This window comes from Gigantopelta aegis, chromosome 4 (assembly GCF_016097555.1).
Source record: "Gigantopelta aegis isolate Gae_Host chromosome 4, Gae_host_genome, whole genome shotgun sequence".
Classification (NCBI taxonomy): domain Eukaryota; kingdom Metazoa; phylum Mollusca; class Gastropoda; order Neomphalida; family Peltospiridae; genus Gigantopelta; species Gigantopelta aegis.
In genome coordinates, this window is record NC_054702.1 from 113,549,084 (window position 1) to 113,572,284 (window position 23,201).

General features: G+C 35.1%; 1 protein-coding gene across 7 annotated transcripts in view; it reads left to right on the top strand.

Annotated features, from left to right (window-relative positions):
* Positions 1 to 23,201, top strand: part of LOC121371834 (phosphatidylinositol-binding clathrin assembly protein LAP-like) — a 68,934-nt gene that overhangs the window by 31,368 nt on the left and 14,365 nt on the right. For 2 of the 7 annotated variants that reach the window (XM_041498018.1, XM_041498016.1), the window contains exons 10-18: positions 2,261 to 2,284; positions 6,483 to 6,571; positions 7,590 to 7,713; positions 10,941 to 11,247; positions 12,169 to 12,240; positions 15,025 to 15,090; positions 18,682 to 18,711; positions 21,931 to 22,099; positions 22,628 to 22,754. In XM_041498018.1, coding sequence (XP_041353952.1) covers positions 2,261 to 2,284; positions 6,483 to 6,571; positions 7,590 to 7,713; positions 10,941 to 11,247; positions 12,169 to 12,240; positions 15,025 to 15,090; positions 18,682 to 18,711; positions 21,931 to 22,099; positions 22,628 to 22,754 — 1,008 coding nt within the window. The remainder of the gene's footprint in view (positions 1 to 2,260; positions 2,285 to 6,482; positions 6,572 to 7,589; positions 7,714 to 10,940; positions 11,248 to 12,168; positions 12,241 to 15,024; positions 15,091 to 18,681; positions 18,712 to 21,930; positions 22,100 to 22,627; positions 22,755 to 23,201) is intronic. The other 5 variants (XM_041498017.1, XM_041498020.1, XM_041498022.1 and 2 more) reach the window with 5 other exon arrangements.

Genomic DNA, 23,201 nt, shown 5'->3' on the forward strand with positions numbered 1-23,201 from the left:
TACAGTATATTTATATGTTGTTTATGAGTTAGTTTTTATTTTTATTATTTTTACTGTCAAGCTTTCCTTCAGATCAACAACACAACCACTAAAATTAAATATTGTGCGTAATTTATCTTTGCATGCTATATGTTCCTAGTGTGGTGCCCATGAGGTGCAGTATAAAATGTCCTCTACAGTATTGGAGATACCCATTATACATAATGTTAAAAAGACAAATTCTGACTTAAAACCAGTTTGCATTCTTCAATATCTCATAACGTTATTTGTTAGTCATTTTTGTGAAATACATTATAAGTCATGGATGATGAAAACTTACTGGTTTTTTAAGCCAATGACATGTTTTACAATGTGTTAAAAGTAAGGGTGATTTTAGTTACAAATTTGTTTTTATTGGTGATGCAGTCAAACAGGAAATTGATTGAAGTAAAATAGCCAATATGTTTCACCTGATCACAAAACAGTGGGATTATCTTTATTCTCATTTCAACTATTTTTGTAACAAATTATCTGATTTTACCATTCTCATTTTGTGACCTCATTAAAAACCTAAGAACAAGACTTAACCCTTAGTTAGGCTGACTTAATTAGCCAAGATTCATCAGCTAGAATTTATGGATATGGTCTAATTAAAGAATGTGCTTGTTACTGATTTTAAAATGAATCGGTATTTAACCTTTAGACTTCCTGACTAATATTGACCAAAAACACATTACGGGAGTACAAGTTCATAATTTTTGCTCACCTATTTTCACTTACAAAGTTTATAAATACATAAATAATGTTCATTACTGTCAAAAGGTAGAGTATTATTTCATTTTATTTTTTCAAGCATTTTATGATATATTAAAATATATATCATAAAATGCTTGAAAAAATAAAAGTTAATGTTAAAATTTAAAAAAACCTATTAAGTCAGCTTACGTACGTCAATTTTTCCCAATCAGTGTTTTGCTCACCACAATGTATTTTGTAGATTCATATTCTAATATTTCATTAATTTCATTGTTGGTTAAGCAATTAAATATATTGGCAAACAAGCTGTCGCAATCAATTTACACCCTTGCTGTCAAGTAAAAATACTCAAAAATACTTTCTTAAACTCAAAATTCCCAGGTATTTTGCACAGAAAAACAAAAAAGTAAATCAGACGTTGCCTCTATTAATCTATTTTCTGTTCTGTTATCATTTCTGGGCCGTGGCCTGTGTAAATCGATGGGAATATGAATTGGTGAATGCTGCTGCATGTGGTTTATAGGGTGTCTGTCGAGATATCTCTCCTGCATATATCTAACAGTTAACATACACTGCACACAATATGTATGCTAACTAGTATAGCTGTTCATAACACCATTACAAAATAACATGGCTTCTGTGGCTATATATTCAAGAGTCAATATCCAGTCAGATTCTTTGTTACAAATTTGTTGAATTAGAATAGGACATAAGACCTGCTAAACAATGCTTTTTCACCAGCACCAGGACTCTACCTACCCTTCACTAACTGGGTGGCTGGGGGTGGGGGGTATTAGGGCATAGACAAAAGGGGCATGTTAAACACAAAATTTAAAGGCACTTGCCTTGCACTTTTCTGGCAGGCAGCTACCCTAACACCTTTACCCACTATCTCTGAGTACATCCTGCCAGTGAACCAAATACACACTATTTACCAGGCATCCAAACACCTGCAGGCTTAATGTTTTTAAAGTACCTGGGATTGTCTGTAGAAAGGCCCACCGTTTTAACAATGAGACATGGTTACTTTTATTGTCTGTCCTTTGATTTGAAAAGGCCAGATGTAATTTCACTTTTTTGTCAATAGCAGTGGTGTCAATTTTTGTATTATTTAGGTCAGTTTCTCACAAACTATAAGTCGTAGATCAGTGAAACTTGGTTTATAGTTGCACCTATGGATGTTCATCACTGCACCAAAACGTTTATGGTAGGCAAGACAGTTAATTCTGCAGAATTCTGGTTGCTATTATCTTTTCTTTTTTCTTTTTTTAAACATTGCTGGCAGATAAATAAGTTGGAGCAATTTGTATGCATCCTTTAGTTTTCAGTAAATAATTTGGGTGTTTTCTACCTTAGCTTGTTTCAAATTTGGTGGTTGATTGGGAAAAGATAATCTATTTGGGGTAAATATAACCCCAAGGAATTCATATCTGTTCTTTATGTTTCGAACTTCAAGGGCACCATACTCGTTATTATTATATTTTTTTTTTCCTTTTTGAGTTTGCCTGTTTTGTTTCATTGCCAGGGTATGAAGAACAATGTAAACAGTGTAAGTGTTCAGTATTTGCCAGTGCTGCTAACTACATGTATGTTAACCCTTTGATGGCTGCAGTATTTGCCAGCACTGTTGACATGAAAACTTTCTTATGGCCTGCAGCATTTGCCAGTGCTGTTTGATATGAAAAACATACTCTATTTTCTTCAACACCTAACACCAAACCCCCCATGATGAAACATCTGACTGTCTCCTTTTGCCTCCTTGTCTTTGTAAAATGTGATTAAATTAAAGTTCATGCTGTATGGATGGGTTATTCTCTTGTTTGTCATGGCCAGTGGTGTCCACCCTCTGTTAAGGTTTTGGGTTTTTATTTATTTAACTAATCGCTCACTCGATCAAAAATCAAGTGTAAAATATTATGCATTAAAATTTTATTAAGACATAGACAAGTATCATATAGCACATTTTATCTGTTTGTGTGGGGTTTATTTTGTTTTATATATTTTGTTTTATATATTTTTATGTTGCCTTTCTGGTTGCACATAAATTGATAGGCAAGACCATTTTCAACTGCATTGCTCTTGTTTTTGATTATGGACTATATTGGTAATACAATTTGTCCATGGATTTAATAACTAGAAACAAGCCAGATTTTTCATTATCAGTTATATGGATGCTTTATAGTTTGTATACTGATAATAACTTTAAGGCATCTTGCTTACAATTATAGCTAATTCTTCTTTATCTCCCCCTACCCCCATTGGCATTGATGCAGTTTTCTTTTGTACTGTATATTAATTATCCACCTGGAACTTTTAACATTTATATTTGTATTACTAAAATAAACGCAACTATTGTTTGAATAACTAGTGCATAAGCTGATATATATCATGTAGCAATTTTCATTAACAGTGACAAAAACAAAAGTATTTTTATTGCTTGTTCTGCAACAACTTCACTGCACTTACGGTATGTATTTTTATTGACCAATAAAATAATCTGTCTTGTGAATTTGGAATCTGTTAATATTGAAAGGAAAAACACACACCAAAGCTTAGCATTTTGTGTTGATGTAGTGACTTAGAGTATTAGTATTTTCAAGTGAAGATGGATTTTATGCAAATATTAATAAATTTAATGCTTTCTGCAGTTAGAATTAATCTATAATATCTTTGCACAGGGGTGGAGAAACGGAAAATATATAAACGTTTTGAAATATTCTGGTCAATACTCGGTTTTTCACATTTCTTTCATATAGATTTTACAAAATTCAGGTGACATCCTGCAAGTATTCATAAGAGTACATTCAAAGCACAGTGGCAACATATTTTCAACGTAAATAAATAATGTGTAAGAACTATTGACCTTTGATTGGCTCCGTTTCCGGGGAATGAGACTAAATCGGAATCACTATCAAAACGGAACCATTTTCGTTATTTTGTGATTTTGTTGTCGTTATTTTGTTTGTTGTTGTTGGTTGTTTTGGGGTTGTTGATTTTTGGGGGGGAGGTGTTTTAGCTGTAACTGCATTTCAATGAATCATTTGACGAAAACAGTGTTTGCGTGTTACAACCTGAAAATGTTTGGTCCGAACATCCATTATTAAATGTTGAATAATGTAAACAGTGCATGTTTGTAATGCCATTTTAGCCATAAATTTAATTTTTACTTCTGTTTAAGCCATATACCCATAGATTTTAGTGCCGTTTGAGCCAATGCTTGGCTCTGTTTTGTCTAATTTGGGGACGTTTTCACTATAACCCATTTCTGGAATGTCGCGCTTGCGCCATTTGAAACTCCCATGTAGTCTATTGGCAATACTTTACATGTATTGTTGTGTAATTCGTCATCATTCTGAACCGTTTGATTGAATGGTTTGGAATTCTGGAATGGCTGACGCGGGTGGAGTCACAGATTCAATGCAAAATAATAAAATAAATAAATAACGGTCGGACTGGTAGTTTCATTTTTTAACTTGTCCGTCAGAATTTTTACTCGCATTTGGCACCCCGGCTGCAGTATGTACATTTGCTGTGAATTGTAATCAAAGAATATTGCACACTGAGCAAATCTTAGGTTATTTAGATTGGAGAATTCTGCCTTGCCGTGGTGCTTTGGGTTTTTTAGTTTTGGTTTTATTTTTCAAATGGTTAAGAAAGAAAATTTCTAAAGCCATTGTATATCCTGATTTGATTGAAATGTTCGGAAGGGAATTATTCCTTACCGGCTACAGTTTATGCTGATTGAAGTGTTTCAAAGGAGTTTATTCCTTACTGGCTACAGTTTATGCTGATTGAAGTGTTTCGAAGGGGATTATTCCTTACTGGCTACTGTTTATGCCGATTGAAGTGTTTCAAAGGGAATTATTCCTTACTGGCTACAGTTTATGCTGATTGAAGTGTTTCAAAGGGAATTATTCCTTACTGGCTACAGTTTATGCTGATTGAAGTGTTTCAAAGGGAATTATTCCTTACTGGCTACAGTCCATGCTGACTTGAGTGTTTTGAAAATAATTATTTCCCAAAACTAATGTAGCTAGGTTACTGCAATAAGTCTGGTAAGCTGAACAACCCTTCACATCTTATTTTGAGTCCTGTGGCTCCATATAGTGGTGATTCAGTTATTTGAAAGTTTCTGGCTATGTCTTGTTGCAATACAAATGTCAGAAGTTTTAACACTTGGTCCTTATTTGTTCCTTGTGATAATTTGTAGGCTTATTAACCCATACTTTGCAACCAGCCTCGGGCGTCGTGGTTAGGCCATCGGTCTATAGGCTGGTAGGTACTGGGTTCAGATCCCAGTCGAGGCATGGGATTTTCAATCCAGATACCGACTCCAGACCCTGAGTGAGTGCTCCGCAAGGCTCAATGGGTAGATGTAAACCACTTGCACCGACCAGTGACCCATAACTGATTCAACAAAGGCCATGGTTTGTGCTATCCCGCCTGTGGGAAGTGCAAATAAAAGATCCCTTGCTGCTAATCGGAAAGAGTAGCCCATGTAGTGGCGACAGCGGGGTTCCTCCCAAAATCTGTGTAGTCCTTAACCATATGTCTGACGCCATATAACCGTAAATAAAATGTGTTGGGTGTGTCATTAAATAAAACATTTCTTTCTTTCTTTCCATACTTTGCAACACCAAATGCTGACTTCAATGCTAAAAAAAAAGTATTATCCAAAATATTCTTTGATATTGTAGGGAATAATACCTGGAGTTATGTACTATGCATTTTTTGGTTTTGGAGATACATATCTGTTTTCTGAACTCTTGTTTCAAAGTTTCAGTAATTGGTGTTAGATTCAAAGTTCATGTCTGTGTTACAGTAAAGGTTAATGCACTATTGGGTTGAATCCTGTTTTGAACCATGCCGATGGTTCAGTTAGGAAGGCAGTTAGTTTTCTGTTGACATATTGTACTCGTAGATAGTCAAAAGTTGGGAGCTATAGTCACCTATGCTGTTTGCTTTGTGCATGATTTCGGTTTGAGGTTTCTGCAAGTTTAGGTACTTCCTGTAGTTCCTTTCAGTTAGAGCATGCTGTATAATGATACGCTGTTTTATATACATAAGCAGACTTCACATGTTATTTGTTCAATGTAACGGTCTTGTTCATTGCCCTCCCAACATGCCAGTAATCACCAGTTTTACAATACATATTGTAGTTTCTTATATTTAGATCAGCTGTCGTTACACGGCTATTAAATTTCTCTGAGTAACTCCAGTTTGTTATACCATTCAGTGCTGGTGTAGAAGTATATTTATGGGGTCCTTCATTTCCTGTCTATCACAGGTTAATGTTACCTTTTTAATCAATATCACGGGGGAAAAACATTGTCCCACTGAATATTGCATTACCCAATTTTGTAGTATCAAGATCCCTGCCATGTGGTCGTTCATATTCAGCTGACCCTGATATACTTTTTATCTGATACAAATCAAAAGTCAGGCCAATGATAGAAGTATTATTTCAGTGTCATCATAATAATGACCTTTTTGCTTTTCAACAATAGAATTTAAAAATCGCCTGAATATTTGTATTTAAAATAGACTTGACAGTCTTCACAAAGTTATTGGTTTAATAAATTTTAAAAATTTGACTATTAAGGCGAATTTTATGTTCAGACATTATATTCCATTTCATAGATGTTTATTCTTTGTTTTTTCCCCTTAAATGTTTTTTTATTTGGCATTTTATAATCTACCGTTTTTATAATTATGTGCCATGTGATTATTTCTGTGATTGGTTGCAGGCTCCTGCCAGTTTGCTGGACGCGCTAGAACAGCACTTGCAGCAGTTGGAGGGAAAGAAGGGAGTGACAACTCCTACAGGAACCGCAAAGTAAGTAAAAATATTAAATTTTCCTGTTGTATGGGTTACCATGCAAAATATAAAGTGTTTTCATCATATACCTCTTCTGTCATCATATACCTCTTCTGTTGGGTGGGAAAATAAAGATGATCTTGAACTGTGTTGTAAGTTAAAAATAATTTGTTTTAAATTTCTAACAAGTCTTCAAAAGTTAGATACGTTAACTATTTTTTAAACTTTATTAACTATATACAAATCAACTAATGAGTTGAAATATAGTTTGAAAGAAAAATAAGTAATTTGAAAACTTCTGAGATTCTGAAGGTATTTGAGGTGTTTAGGAAGCTTATAATTAGCTTAGTCTTCAATCAGTGTTAGTCACATGTTTTGGTCCTTTGATTAGTTTTAATTTGTCAAAATTCTGTTGTTTGTCTTGCAATTATGTTAGCATTAAAAGGAAAGAAAGAAAAACAAAACACATTTATAATTTGTATGCTTTTGTTTTCAATCTTGTGGTAACCTAAAACTGGGTGTGGCATTTTATTTGTTCCAAACAGAGGGAACTATAGGTTCTGTCTGTCTGTCTGACCCACACATAGTTTCACAGTTTGACAGTTACGGCCCTTGAACTTAGGAGATATGAAAATTAGTTTTCCTGACTTTTTTTCACAGTGCCTCTAGATATTGAGCTGAAATTTTGTGTATAGCTTTATCATGTATAGTTACAGATCACATTTGACCTTCATAGGGATTTATTAATGTTTCACAGGTATGGCCCTTGAATGTAGGAGATACAAAACATTGTTTGGCCTGGTAATCTCAGATTGCTTGTTTTCAATCCTGTGACTACACTGATACTGGGGGTGTTCATTTTGATAACAAGACGAACACATGTACCTGTCAACGTGACAATGATCACCACAGTCGAGGTATGTGACAATGATCACCACAATTGAGTTACGTGACAATGATCACCACAATTAAGTTATGTGACAATGATCACCACAGTTGAGTTATGTTGATGAGACTGTGTGTGTGTGTGTTTCAGACCGGCCGGCTTCTCGACAGCACTCAACACGATAACCAACAACAGCAACGCGTTTGACGTGAGTGAGGAGGAGAAGAAGAGAATCCTCGACGAGGAGAACCGCAGACTACAGCAACTGAAGGTAGTAAGTTTTACCCTTTATTCTTCTCATCAACCTTTCTCTTGAATGTCGACTGCCCCGTGATCTCTACGTTACTGCTGCTGTTTGCTGCTACTCAGTGTTGCTATCCTCACATCCTAGTCGTGCATGCCTCGTGCATGGAAAGGAACAGGTATTCCAACTTCTCTATTAACTCAGTTAACACTTTTGAAAAAAAAAAAAAATGTCATGAATGTTTTACTAATTTTCGTTAATTCTATCTGAATAGTGGATAACTAAGTTGTGACCTTTTGCAGTATTTGTGATTTTGTTTTTGTTGTTGTATTTGCTTTTTGTCTACGTTTTTGGAGGAGAATTTTTAATGATTGTGTTTCTCAATGAACATTGATAACTGATTTGTGGGAACAACATCTGTTATGAGATTTTTCACCACATGTTGTGTTTATATGTACACTTTTAGACTACTGGATTAATTTTGGACAAAAACCACATTGAGTGGGTACAAATTTATAATTTTTATTCACATAAATGTTTTATAATACATAAAATAAAGTTCACTGAAAAATGTGCATTTACTTGTGGGCATTTTATATCCATTATTCCCAATAACAGTGGTTTTCTGACCAGAATATTTTTTTTAGAAATGAACTACTATTCATATTCAAAAATTGGTGATTTTCGTTGTTGGTAAAAAGGATCAAATGTATTATCCAATTAGCTGTCACAATCAGCTATCGATCCCTGAAAATACCGTGACCTGACACCATTGTTGTCAAGCAAAAATACTTGTAGAAAACCACTTTTTTAACTCAAAATTTCAAGGTATTTTCCATTGAAAAAAAATGAAAACCTAAAGATACAGGAAACTGAGTTGTCTTCTGTTTCCTGTTATATAATTTTTTCCTTGTGAGTGTCATGTGCAAAACGGCGGGAAATATAAATTGGAGAATGCACTGTATACAGTGTACAGTATGTCGACTGCCGTGACGTTGGGTGAGATTTCTCACCTGCAGTAGTCAGAAGGTTAAGCATTTCTTTGCTAAATTACCAGATGTGAAGTAAAGTTGAGTTTGGCAAGATATAATTCTTTATTAAATCAAATACTGATTTTTAAATAGTCTTAATACTGTTATATATTATTTTTACCAAGTGAAATTTGAATTTGGTTACAGATTTTCACAACAAATTCATCACATGTTTTAATGAATGTTTTCTGGTCCATCTTAAACTCTGGATATGAATATGTTCACCACATAAACACCACTTTAGATAAATCATAGGACATGTTTGTCATCAGTGTTTTAATGTGGTTGTACACTGGAGAACATAGAAATAGTCTTGGTTTAATACAAAAAACAAATAGTAATCTTACCCTCACATTTGAATGAAACAATTTTTATTGTCAATGATTTAGCAGTAGACTTCTGTGTACTGGGTGGGTTGAGTGGTGGACACAACATTACTGTTAGGTTTGGCCTGTTACAATGGTAGTTTATGATCAACACATTTATTGGTTGGTTCTCCTGCATTCTCTACTAACATGTTCTAACAGTCCCCTTTATTGGTGGGTTCTGTTAGCCATATAATTGCTAGGAGCTTTTTGATAAAGTGGGCTTCACGTGATGTGCTAAGCTTATGTCTGCATGCATTTAAATTTCCGTGTGTGATTTCAGTGATCTGAGTATTTGTATTGTAAATTGGTGAAGTGTGAATAATAAGCATGTGAGAAGAATAACAAATGAACTGAATTTTTGCATCTTTTTAATCAGCAGATGTGACAAGCTGATAGAAGACTTTTATTGGATTACCAAAACAATTTGAGATAAAACTACAATTAATTCATTTATTCTGTGATTGATATTACTTTAAAATTACAATTAACTTCCAGTAGATTGTCACATACGCACTGTATGATTTGGGGTTTTTAAAATAAATATAATAATTCTGTTCTGAAGTAATGCCTGTTTTTAGTTTAATGGTTTCCAAGCCAATTTTAAGCAATGGAGACCAGAAAAGAAATAATGCCTCTAAGTTCCATTAATTTCTGCCAGTCCCAGACTCCTCATCGTCTAAGTTAATTAAGCAGGTTATCACTCCCCTCAGTTGTTTTCATGGCTAGGTCTTCTGTCACTCGTGATTTTACTCCATCGACTTATTGAACAAGCTTAAATGCACTGAAGCGGTTGGTTGGTTGTAAATTTTTACATGCTTACATGCCACTAGAGCTTCAAGCATGTCTGCCCCGGGGCCAAGTCCACTGAAGCGGTTGTATTTTAATTAGAGGATTTAGATGCAGCTGAAAGACAAAAATAAATCAGGATGATTTTCACGGTCATGTAGGTTTCCACAAATGTTCCACTTTATTCTGTGGTCAAGTTGTTTTCCTTTTCTTATCTCATTTTCAGTATGTAACAGGTATGTAATTTTATAGGTTCCCCTTGTAACCTTTACAACTTCGTACAGATTGTTTTGATGATTTATGCTAAAAAAAAAAATATTTATTTATTTATTTATCAATTTTAATTTCCCACAGTCCCAAGCAGCATAGTATAGGTGTTATTTATAACCTTGATGCCTACTTGATATTGATTAAAAGATGATCATAATGGTTTAAATGGTGAAATTTATTATTGGTATTCAGTACAAAGCATATCATAAATGTACGGTGATTTATATATACCTTGTAATATATTGCCTGTATTTCTTTACCTGCTGGTAGAATACTGTCTATATTTACTACCTTTACAAGACATTCTAATAGTTTCTACCTTTCTTAGCTGCTAGAGAGATGATACCATTTCTTTTCTTCTTTTTCTTTTATAAACAGGAGTTGATATGTTTTACATTACTGTCTCATAAACATTTTCTTTGGTTTTAGTACCACAATTTTTCAGAATGAACTCTGTATACATGATCCCTGTCACATAAGGAGATATTCACTATTATCAATACTTTCATGAAAATACAAACCGTTTGGGAAGGGGTTTAACCCCACCAGAATTGTTGATATAAATAGTCCGACTAAACCAACATTTTGGAGGGGCAGGGATATACACACAAAAACGAGAGTACAATTTGTACACTTGTTAAAATGACAGTAATTGTGACCCTTGGTTTATTCTTAAATTTTAATATGGAATATGGAACTGAAATTTCAAGTTAAACATTGATTTATGATAACAACAGGATATATATTTTAAAGTTTTAACTGTTGTTGGTCTGTTTTCTACTGATGTTTTTCTTGCTAATAGGAACAACGGATCAAGGAACTCCAGACAACCAGCACCACCTCACCGACCCAGACAGCGCCGGTACAGAGCAACCCGTTTGCCCCGCCCGCCAGTACGACGACGAGCAGTACACCCAAGTCATCCAACCTGTTCACACCAGCATCACCGACGGCAGCCAATAATGCTCTCACCAACGGGACCAAACCTAGTGACGACCTGCTGGGGCTCTCGGAAAACCCCTTTCAGCAGAACATAGAGAACGTCATGGCAACGGCCTACACCACATCCAGCAATCCTTTTGTGTCAAGTACAAACACAGCCTGGAATGGTAAGAAGATTTTTGATGGTTACAGTGCAACCTGTCTAAACCAGACACTGAACAAATCGGAATCCTGTCAAAACTGGCCTCAGTTTCATGGTCTCGAATCTTTTTAAATTCTAAAATGCAGCCCTCTAAACACCAAATCCTGTTTAAATGGGATAAATATTAGGTTCCCAGCGTTATCTGGTTTAGACAGGTTTCACTGTTTCTACTCTTTTATTGTTAACCCTTTTGGGGCTGAATTTCTATTGGCATAAATAATCTATAGTTGAGTGAAGCTATCCAAGTTGGTAAAGCCAGGATCTTCATCAGTAGACTAGTTGGCTAGTGGTGATTTGTGGTGGCTACAGCTGCCATATCTTCATGTGTACAACTTGTACACTTTGCTGTGCTCAGTACATATAGCCACCACCTTGTTCTCAAACTGCATCCTACTTTCAAAGATAATGAGCATCCCTGTAATTCAGTAAAAAGTATGGGCTCTACATTATTCAGGGCTCACCCTGTCCATTACCAAAATAATGAATTGTTAATTTTTATACAAAATGACTACAACATTTAGTTTTTGGGTTATAAAATAATCATTAAATTAACCACATTTTTATAAGTTTTAAAAAAAAGACTACATATCTGTAAATTTACTAAACCAAAATTTATTAGTGTGAGCCCTAATATTTTGTAGTATTTGGAAATTAATTAAAGGAGAAATTGATTGTTGACACCTTAGTGAAAAGTGTTTTGTTATGGTTTGTTAGTACTCAAAGAAGAAGTTCACAATAAAAGTATGACCTCATTGAAGGACAGTAGTCTTTAATGGTTCACATCCCTAAGTTAGAGTGTGTGGTTTCTTTATAAAAATTGTCTCTTTTATTTCAGCTTTGTTAGATTTGTCCTTGTGATTTAATAATATGTTTATTATTGTTTCAGCAGGGTCAAATTTCGACAGCAATGAAGTAGATTTTTCAAAGGCATTCGACAATGCAAACTCTACTCCTGCAGGTTAGCTGATCAGAGATTATTGTGGCTGTAATTAATAACAAGTGGTTTGTCACTTAAAAATTATAAAATTATAGCTAACATCATCGTGTGCCATACATAGTTGTGGATGGAATGGTCCATACCCAACATTTAGCCGGGGTTATTTCTGCAGCTTTACATCAATTCATACAAACTCACGAATAAGGTGCTTAGACCAGTGACGTAATCATTGAATAAAAACAGGTACTGACATTTGGCATTTCTCATATCACCAGTGGTTGCACAAGAATTTCTTAATTACAGGTGTTTTGGAAAAAACCCAACCGTTTGGCCATTATTCTGTTTTGCAGATACTGACTGGTTTTGAAAATCATGCTGTTAGGTTCACCCATGTCATGGCTTGTTGCATGTTTTTATTTGGTCATGGATAATATCTTAACAAGTGGACAGTATGCAAAAACTGTGGTGGTAGCATTTTCAAAACCACTTAATCACTAGTGTGATCCCCATCCAGGGTCCTTAACATGGCAACCTTTCATTAACACACACACACACACACACACACACACACACACACACACACCCAAAAAAAAAAAAAAAAACCCAACCCCAACAATTTATGGATATTTTAACAATTTTTATGGATTATTTCTACCATTTTGGGTATCATATATTTTGGTTATGATTTTTTTTTTTTTTTTTAATTTCATTCAATGATTTGGCTTTAGATATTTGATATAGCTTACTTTTTTGAGGCTTTTGGTGTCCTATATTTTGGTTTTATCAAAGCATTTGCTCTCATTATGTTGCTTCTACACTGTGACATTCATTTTTATGTTTATTGAGGCTTTTGATGTCCCAATTTCTAGATGTTCCCACAGCTTTAACTGTAAAATCAGAAGGTTTTACGCCCTTTGAGTTACACTGTCAAACAATACTTTACTATTTTTGGGATCACTTAGTTCTCACTGGCTTTTTAGTCATCACATTCTTTGTGCTTTAAGCTTCAGTATTTACATTGTAACAAAGTACATCCTTTAGTACTTAGACACTTCTCTTTTAACCTTATGGTGGAAGTGGTACATCCAATTGACAGTATGATAAGTAGTTGAAGAATCTGAAGTTATAATATGACAGTGACAAGTAGTGATTGTGCTGTGATCATATGATAGTGACAAGTATTGAATGTGTAGCGATCATATATGACAATGACAAGTGAAATGACAAGTAGTGAATATACAGTGATCATTTGACAAGTGATTATACAGTGACCATATGGCAGTGACAAGTTGTGAATGTGCAGAGGTACTATGATAAGTAGTGAATGTGTAGCAATTGTATGACAGTAACAAGTAGCGAATGTGTAGCAATTGTATGACAGTAACAAGTAGTGAATGTGTAGCAATTGTATGACAGTAACAAGTAGCGAATGTGTAGCAATTGTATGACAATAACAAGTAGTGAATGTGTAGCAATTGTATGACAGTAACAAGTAGTGAATGTGTAGCAATTGTATGACAGTAACAAGTATGTGTGATTGTATGTGCGAATGTGTAGCAATTGTATGACAGTAACAAGTAGCGAATGTGTAGCAATTGTATGACAATAACAAGTAGCGAATGTGTAGCAATTGTATGACAGTAACAAGTAGTGAATGTGTAGCAATTGTATGACAATAACAAGTAGTGAATATGGAATGATCATGTGACAGTGCAGTGATCATATTGCTTGCAAGTATTGAATGTGCTGTGATCATATGACTGACAAGCGAATATGCAGTAATCATATAACTGACAAGCGAATGTGTTGTGGTCATATGACTGACAAGTGAATGTGCTGTGATCATATGACTGACAAGCGAATATGCAGTGACCATATGACTGACAAGCGAATATGCAGTGACCATATGACTGACAAGCGAATATGCAGTGATCATGAGACTGACAAGCGAATATGCAGTGATCATATGACTGACAAGCGAATGTGCTGTGATCATATGACTGACAAGCAAATATGCAGTGAACATATGACTGACAAGCGAATATGCAGTGACCATATGACTGATAAGCGAATATGCAGTGATCATGAGACTGACAAGCGAATATGCAGTGATCATATGACTGACAAGCGAATATGCAGTGATCATATGACTGACAAGCTAATATGCAGTGATCATATGACTGACAAATAGTGAATGTGCTGTGATACCATGACAGTAACAGGTATTGAGATGACTGCTGCATGCCCCGGGTGAGGACATGATTTATGATATAAACATAAGTTATATATGATTTATATTGTAAATTGGTTATAATTGAACATTGTTATCTTCTGATTTATGATTTAATCCTGAATTTTGTTAGTTTTCCGTCTTTCTGTCTTTTTGTTATAACTAACCAAGCAGTTGGATGGCTGTGCTAATGTCATTGATGTCTTAAAATTCTAGAGTCTTCCTGTCACTTGTACTCAAAATTTGGTGTTAACTGTTCCAAGACATACTAGCTATGCTATCAGTTGTGCTCATTCTAAAGTTTCCACATGATGAATCACTCTATCACAATCTGCAGAGTTAACAAAAGTAACTGACACAAAGAGGAGTTTGTCCAAGTTGATTATTTTATTAGCCAAAAAGAAGTTTTAAATTGGCTAAAAGAGAGAATGTTTTATAATCATTTGAGTTTGAATAGTAGGCACATCCAGCTGCTTTTGACCTTTCTTTAACTGATGCCTGTGACCTCTCTCTAACTGATGCCTGTGACCTCTCTCTAACTGGTGCATGTTTCATTGCATGTGATCAACTAACAGCTGGCTTGGACCTCTCACCGTCTCCTGGTGCGGTGATGCACCCCTCCATCTTGAGCACTGCACAAGGTACGGTCGCTTCTTTGAAGACATTTTGCTTTTCTTTCAGATCGTAGCATATTATTATGGGCATACATCTGTTTTCTTTATCTCTGTGCTTTGCCTCTGGACGTGACTCTTTATATTGGATATTATTTAGAAAATGTAAAGGAATACATTAGTAAGCAACAAAACATTCTTTTTAGAATGGAATACAGTTTTCTTCTTAATGCATATTTAAAGTTTAAAATTATATTTACTTTTTTTAGTATTACAGTTTTGTACATGGTTTAAATAAAATTTGTATTGAAACGTTTTGATAATATTAATACAGGTACAATGTTTAAATTATAATGTAATATTTTAAGGAAAGTTAATTTTGTTTGTGATGACTTGCAACCTTCCTGTTAATGCTGCCAGTAGCTGGGAGTGATGTTGCTTCTTCAGCCCAAGGCATGGAGTCGACGTCTCAGTCTGCATCTGGAGGTGTTGGCACGTCCAGTTTGGGGGGTTCTGAGCAGCAGGAGCCGTTGCCTGCCGAGCACACCCAGGTCCCTGTTGTAGCAGACCTGATGGGTGAACCTGTTCCTCCTGACCGTGCATCCACTCCTGCCGAGGCAGACTTTATGTCTGGAAACCTCGGAAGGATTACTCCCATTCCTTCTGACCAAACCCTGTCTCAGGGAAGCTCAGACTTCCTGTCTGGAAACCTTGGTAGGGTTACACCCATTTCTGACCACTCCTTGGCCCCAGTAGGATCTGAATTTATGTCTGCAAGTTTCGGCCGAGTTACTCCTGACTACACCTTGCCTTCAGCAGGGCCAGACTTCATGTCTGGAGGTCTTGGCTTTGGGAGGGGAGTTCCTGGTATGCCAGACCCTACCGCTGCTCCTGTTGGGTCCGACTTCATGTCTGCCTTTGGTGTACATGGATCTCCAGGTGGCATGTCCCAAGTAGCTCCCATGGTTGGCATGGCACAAGGACCTTCTCCAATGGGATATTCCATGGGTGCCCCAGGTGGTCCTCCAGGAATGACCGGTCCCGGGGGTCCCCCTCCTCTTGCAGCTAGTCCCAGGCACGCTCCATCCCAAGCAGTGGCCACTGGAGGACCACCAAAACCCTTTGATTTTGGAGTTGAGGAGGCAAGCAAAGCTCTGGGCTTAAATGTCTGTGAGTCTCCCAAGTTGTCACCAAGGTCTCCAAGAAGAGCTATGAGTCCAGGTAGATCAGAGATTACAAATAAATAGTGACTCACAGGGTGTACTAGTTCTGGTTGTAGCTTAGTCCAGTAGTTGATAAACCCTTGTTATGTCACTTGTTAGAAAATACTGTTCTTATCTCTTCAATCTGTACAAACGTTGGCTGGGTGGAACATTTAGAAATAGAAATTTACAGACCTTAGGTCAACTACAAAATATAAAAGAGTGCTTGTGAATATAATACTTTAAGGAACCATTTTCTTTTCAATTGTTACATAGATATTAAAAACCAACTGGACAAATTTCACTGTAAAAGATTTTTAAAAGAGCCCTTCTTTTGGTTGTGGCATACGGTGACAGCTGAATATTAACCCCAACATAGAATAAACTTTACAACTGCAATTAAAATAAACCAGATATCCAGTTCACAAAAAAGACTACTCTCCTGATAGGATTTCTTGGCAAATAAAATACCCAAGCTATAAAAAAAGGTTTTGTTTACCTTTGTAGTCTGTCTAATACCAACAATGCAACATGAAATCTCATGTTCTTGTTACAAGTAGCTACTGTGAGTATCCGTTAACTGACACTGTATAAAACGTGATTAAAGCTGGGCTTAGTTTAGTGTCTAATGAGGGATAGACTATACATTTGTACTTGTTGAAAGCACAATCTTGTTGGAATTTTTTAAACTTTATTTTGGTCACATAGTTTAATCAAAATATTTGTTTAATATATATGTCTATGGTTTGTATGCACAGAAAACTGTTGTACAGATTAGTATCAATTTATAATTTAACAATTAAATAATTTTTGTGTTGTAGAATATTACTATCCTAGTGTGTTACATGTTTCAAATGTATTTGGAATTAGTTCATTAATATTTTAGCTGCATGAAGCTAACACTACGGTAGTTAGATTTCCGTGAATGGTCTTTTTATCTTGCTGTCTCTTCTAACATTGTCACTCATTATTTTTTGCTAACTTTGAAGTCATCATTGTAAAAAAAAATTGGTTAACTTGAAGTTATCATTGTCACTTTTTAATACTTCAGATACTGTTTGTGGTATTATAGTATTATTTTATAGCTATTCCTTCATTAATTCCTACATTAATCACCAATCCTCCAATGTTTTTCACACAAGTAAATCACAATTAGTTGCTGGACTTGCTGTTACGGTTATTCCTGACCAGTTGTTCGCATCTTATTTCGGGGGATGCTTGCTGTTTTGTCAGTAAAAGTAGCCTATATGGCATCACAGGTTTTCTCTCTTTCAGCCAAATGCCAAAATAACCATGTATTGGACACCATAGTTTAAAATGTGCCGAGGTGTGGTTAAAATAAATATTCCTTTCCTTTATTCAGTCTCAACTTTCGTACACCTGTGTACAGTTTTGCAACCTTTAATCATTTGTCCATTGTACAACTACTACTTAAAGGAGGAGTATTATTGAAAAGACGCCTATCCAAAGTGGATATATCAATATATGCATCTAAAAATAGAAAAAGTGCATTACCAGAATTCATAAAAAAAAATCCTGATTATTTCTACTTTATGGAGATGACCATCTTTAAGAAAGGAGTTGTCTCCCTACAAAGCGGATGTGGAGTGACTATCGGAATATGATTACGTGACCTGCAGGAGTTTACACAGAAAGACAACGAAGCCACTAACAATAAATAGATTCCAAGACAGATTTCTCATGCAACAGCGATCGTGGTGCATTTGTTATAAAAAAAAACATGGTTATGGGTGATATACTGGAGTAGTTTCATTTGGAGCCTATATTTACACCTGTTAAGATAAAAGTTAGAAGAAAAAAAACAACTAGTGAGTAACAATGAGATGATAAATCCCAATTCATTTGAGGAAATCTCAACATGTGTATATGGTGAGGATAATGGTAACCAGGGAGGGGGATTTGTGGGATCCACCGTAGAATAGACCATTCCAGTTAGAGGGTGAAAATAATGTGGAATATCCATATAAAAGGTCATTTATAACGACGAAGCTATTAATAATAACAATATTCTGTCATTGCATCTAATGTCCAAGTAATATTTATAGGGTCAGTCCATCTCAAATCATTATTTCTTGATATAATGGGACTTTAAATAAATAGTTCAAAAATGATAGTGTAATTTTTTAGTTAAGTTTAACACCTACCACATTTAGCCAAATGACAATATACTTGCAATACAGAGCTCAAATTTCGGATTTATGATTGTGGATGACTGAGGAATATTGCTTACTGTTCATCAATTCTTTAAATTTATAAGTACTGTACTTGGTCATGTATAGTAATATGAATGTAAATACTGGACACTTGAATTATAATTTTGTTTTACAAACACAAATATAGTAAAACTCATTGCCAATAACAGTTACGTCACATAGTGTATAAAGTCTCTTACCTATAGGTTTGTTTTTCCCACAACCATTTTCAATGGGTAAGTAATGATTAGACGTTCTAAATTTTATGATAACTGATCACAGCTTTTCAGGAAGAATACTAAAGTAATTTTTAAAAAAACAACACTACATTATATAGCTCGTAACTTTTGACTCTTGATGACTGTGATACGTTATTTCTCCATGTTTATAAATTTTGATCGTATTGCCTTTGTTTTATTTGTTGCAAGAGACGGTTTACTGATATGAAAGACTCAGATATCCATACATTGCTCATTCCTAAGTTATCCAAACTGGTTTGGTAGTGATGATCCAATTTTAGTTAGTTCCGTTAGTATGATGATCATTTAAAAAACTTGGGCGGGATGTAGCCCAGTGGTAAAGTGATCACCTGATGTGTGATCATTCTAAGATCAATCCCTGTTGGTGGGCTCATTGGGCTATTTCTCGTTGCGGCCAATACGACTGGTATATCAAAGGCTGTGATATGTCCTACCCTGTCTGTGGGATAGTGCATATAAAAGATCCTTGCTACTAATGGGAAAAATGTAGCGGGTTTCCTCTCTAAATAGGGTGGCATTTAGCTCAGTCGGTTGAGTGATCACTTCAGGTGCTTGCGTCATAGGATCCATTTAGCTTATAGAGTGATTGGGTTTTTCTCATTCCAAACAGTGCACCACAACTGGACAAAGGTCGTGGTATGTGCTTTCGTATCTGTGGGAAAGTGCATATAAAAGATCCCTTTCTGCATTAGGAAAAATGTAGCGGGTTTCTTCTGATGCCTACGAGTCAGAATTACCAAATGTTTGACATCCAATAGCCGATGATTAATTAATCAATGTGCTCTAGTGGTGTCATTAAACAAAACAAACTTCTCTCTAAATTATCAAATGTTTGACATCCAATAGCCAATGATTAATAAATCAATGTGCTCTAGTGGTGTTGTTAAACAAAACAACTTTAAAATAATTTAGTTTAATAAGAAAACGGTTTTGAATCTTTTCCTGACATAAGCCGTGCCCAGCAGCATGCCATTCTTCTATGTATAAGTAGCTCAACTGTCAGTAAAATATGTAATCAGGTGAAATGAGAACACATGTTCACTATCAAACCTGTTAATTAGTTTTACCTGAGTACTCTGTGCATGCAAACCAGCAGTCAAACCCGTACACTGAGACGTGTTGAAAGATGTATGCATTAGTATGCATCGATTACAACATTCCAACTGCTGCATTGCTAAAGCTGAATTTGATGAGAACATTCTAGCTACTGTATTAAACTCTTATTTAAAAAAAAAAAAAATTGTAATGATGAAATAATATATTGGTTACTGGTGTTTTCTTACCGAGAGATTATTCTTATGAGCGTTTTTATAGGCTCGTCTTTGATGTGATCTGGTATGGCGTTGTCCACAACCTACTTACTGTAATTGTCTTGTAATATTGGCAATACATGCTATCACACGTTTCCTAGGATCATTTGGCATGACAAATCATCAGCATCATCATCTTTTACGTTTGAAGAGAGTTTATCTTTTTAGCGATCTCCTGGTTGTTTGTCGATAGCATGTATAGTTACAGTTTGTGTTATAGCTTAATATGGATGCATGAGGTCTTTCAACTCAATACACTGCACTGAATTTGTTTGTTCATAATATATATTATTAGAGTATTGAAATTTATAAAATGAAATGTTTTTTAAATCAATGCTGCTGTTACATCAGTCTTCAGAATGTTAGTCAAATTCTTAGAAAGATTTTCAGTTGTTTACAGTGATTAACTACAGTTGATTCTTGATTTTGTCGATAGCATGTATAGTTACACAAATTTGGTTATGTTAGTTAAATTCTTAGAGATTTTGAAGGGTAAATAACTACAGTTGATTCTTGATTTTATGGACAAAAGCTAGATATTAAACAGTTAGTATCCTCAGATCTGACTATATCTAAAACTTGCTGTTTTTCTCTCTTTTTATCACAGTTGTTATTTTTCCTGTTATGTTTTTAGTATAATAGATAGAAATAAAATGATTAGCTTTAAATCACCTTTAATACATAGATTGGTTGAACATAATTAGTATCATATGAATTAGATGAGTTTGTATAATTCTGCGTATTATAAAATTACAGATTTTGATATTTTTATGCGACATGGACTGACATGCTATTATTTTTCTGCTTGTTTGTTAAATTGCTTTCTTCCTAACATTGTTTACTTTATAACAATATCGATTAGTTCTGGTTTAATTGCTTTCTTCCTAACATTGTTTACTTTATAACAATATCGAATAGTTCTGGTTTAATTCATTAGAGACAGACTAACATTTGTAAGATTAAAGTTTGTTATATTTAACATGCTTGTGTGAACGGTGACCCCTTGATTTATTTCTCTTAGCTGCTAACCGCCGTTCGGTGAGCCCTTCCCAGGGAGCAATGGGTGACCCTGGATCATCAGGTGACAGTGATACGCTGTTGTACTGTGACGTCTTACAATCCCTGTTACCCCGTTTCCTTGTATTATCTTTGAACCCCTATTTTTTAGTACGGTTACATCCACCTGTTGTTAGTGCGTGCAGTGTTGTAACTTTGAGTTTTTTGTTTCATTGTGTTCTTTTTTGTGGCTGTTCACAGTGTTACTCTTAAACAGATGAAATAATGATTTAGAATTTGTTTTTGATTGTTCATTTTCAGCATCTATTTCTAATATTTTTCAACTGCTGTGATAATCTTAAAACTGAGATTTGATCATCTTAGAAGACTGAACATTTTTATGATAAAACACTGATGGTGTTAGAGGACTGTTTCAGATTTAATTAATATCTTTAACTATTTTAACAATTTAATAGTCTCTTTGAGATTAAAAAGTCTTTAATAATATATAATGAGTGACTTAAAAGTTTTAATGATCTTAGCAGACTTTTTAAGAGAATTTTAGCTATTTGAGAATTTTTTTTAATTTTAGACCATTAGAGAGATTTTAATATCTTAGGTAGACTTTCATAGTATGCTGAAAATATTTAATAAGCTAAAATTAATAAAATTAAATCTTTCTTGTTAGTGGTACTGATATTTTTTTAAACAGTATGCCAAACAGATCTAATTACATTTTAGATCATTTAGTAGTTGAGTCATATTTGTAGCAAGCAAGTAACTTCATAAATTAATAAATACGATACGGTGTCAGGTGTAGCTTGTGAATAGCGTGTAATAATAAAATACAATAGTTATGTGTAAAATGTTGTATACATTGTGTTTGCAGGATTCGATGCGTTTGGTGAAGTGTTGCAGCCGGCCAATGCCCGGTTGACCGCTAGTCAGGCCCAACAGAACCAGGACACGGCTAACCTGCTGGACAAAGACATCAACACGAGTCTGACAAAAATAGCTGGCAACCTGCACATAGGGGGACCGGCCAACCAGGTCAAAAAGTGAGTGTCCTTCGTGTGTGTGGTGGGGGGGGGGGTATTTACAGATGATGCTTATCTAATAATTTTTAGATGTGGTGTCATTTTGGACACACACACACACACTATTCTTATCAATGTTGTTCGCCATTTTGTTGTAACAGCTACCATTCTAGAACTGTCAAAACGTAATAGTAGACAGATTTATAATTTTTGATTAAGATCAATGGGGGTGTTATCAGAATGATTCCATATCAGAAGGATATTGTCTACAAATGTGTCGAGTTTTAAGGCTGAAAAATGCCCAATTTTTTTGTAAAATGTCCTCGAATCATCTCTGCCATTATAGCAAGTCAGTGTATGTGAATTGATCAGCTATGTTTGCTTTATAGCCAAGTGTTTGCGTTGGTAAGAAAATAATATGAACATATGTAGTAAAGTAGGACAACTTGTGAACCCAATTTTCTGTATATGAATGTGCTTATTATAAAATAAATGAATTTTGGCTAGTAATCCCGTGAAATTTCATTTGAGAGTGTTCTGTATTTTCAGAGCTGAACACAACTGGCAGCCTAAAGGTGAACAGAAACTGACGGGCGGCCAGAACTGGCAGCCGACCCCAGCAATAGGAGCGACCACGGTGTGGGGCCAGCAGCCGCAGTATGCTCCACAACCCATGGTAGTTCTATATACACAAATATCTGTACATTAACCAATGGTAGTTATATATATACACAAATATCTGTACATTAACTGATGGTAGTTATATATACTACTCAAAAGAATTTAAGGGTCAAAAATTTATAACCAAATAAGTTTCAGAGTGTATTAGATTGATGATGTAAACTACACCAAAAATTTAATTTATTGATCCATATTTACAAAAAAACACAAATAAACATCACTGTATACAAGAAAGTCACATGACATGCTGTCAAAGTTGAAGGTTGTCAAACATGGATTTTACACATTAGAACATTTGTTTAATAGTGTGTGAATCCACCCCTGGCGCGAATACACTCGACACATCGTTGCCTCATGCTGTTGATCAGACGTCTGAAGAACTCTTGGGGAATGGCCTGCCACTCTGCCATAAGAAGTTGACCCAGATCATGAAGGTTGGCCG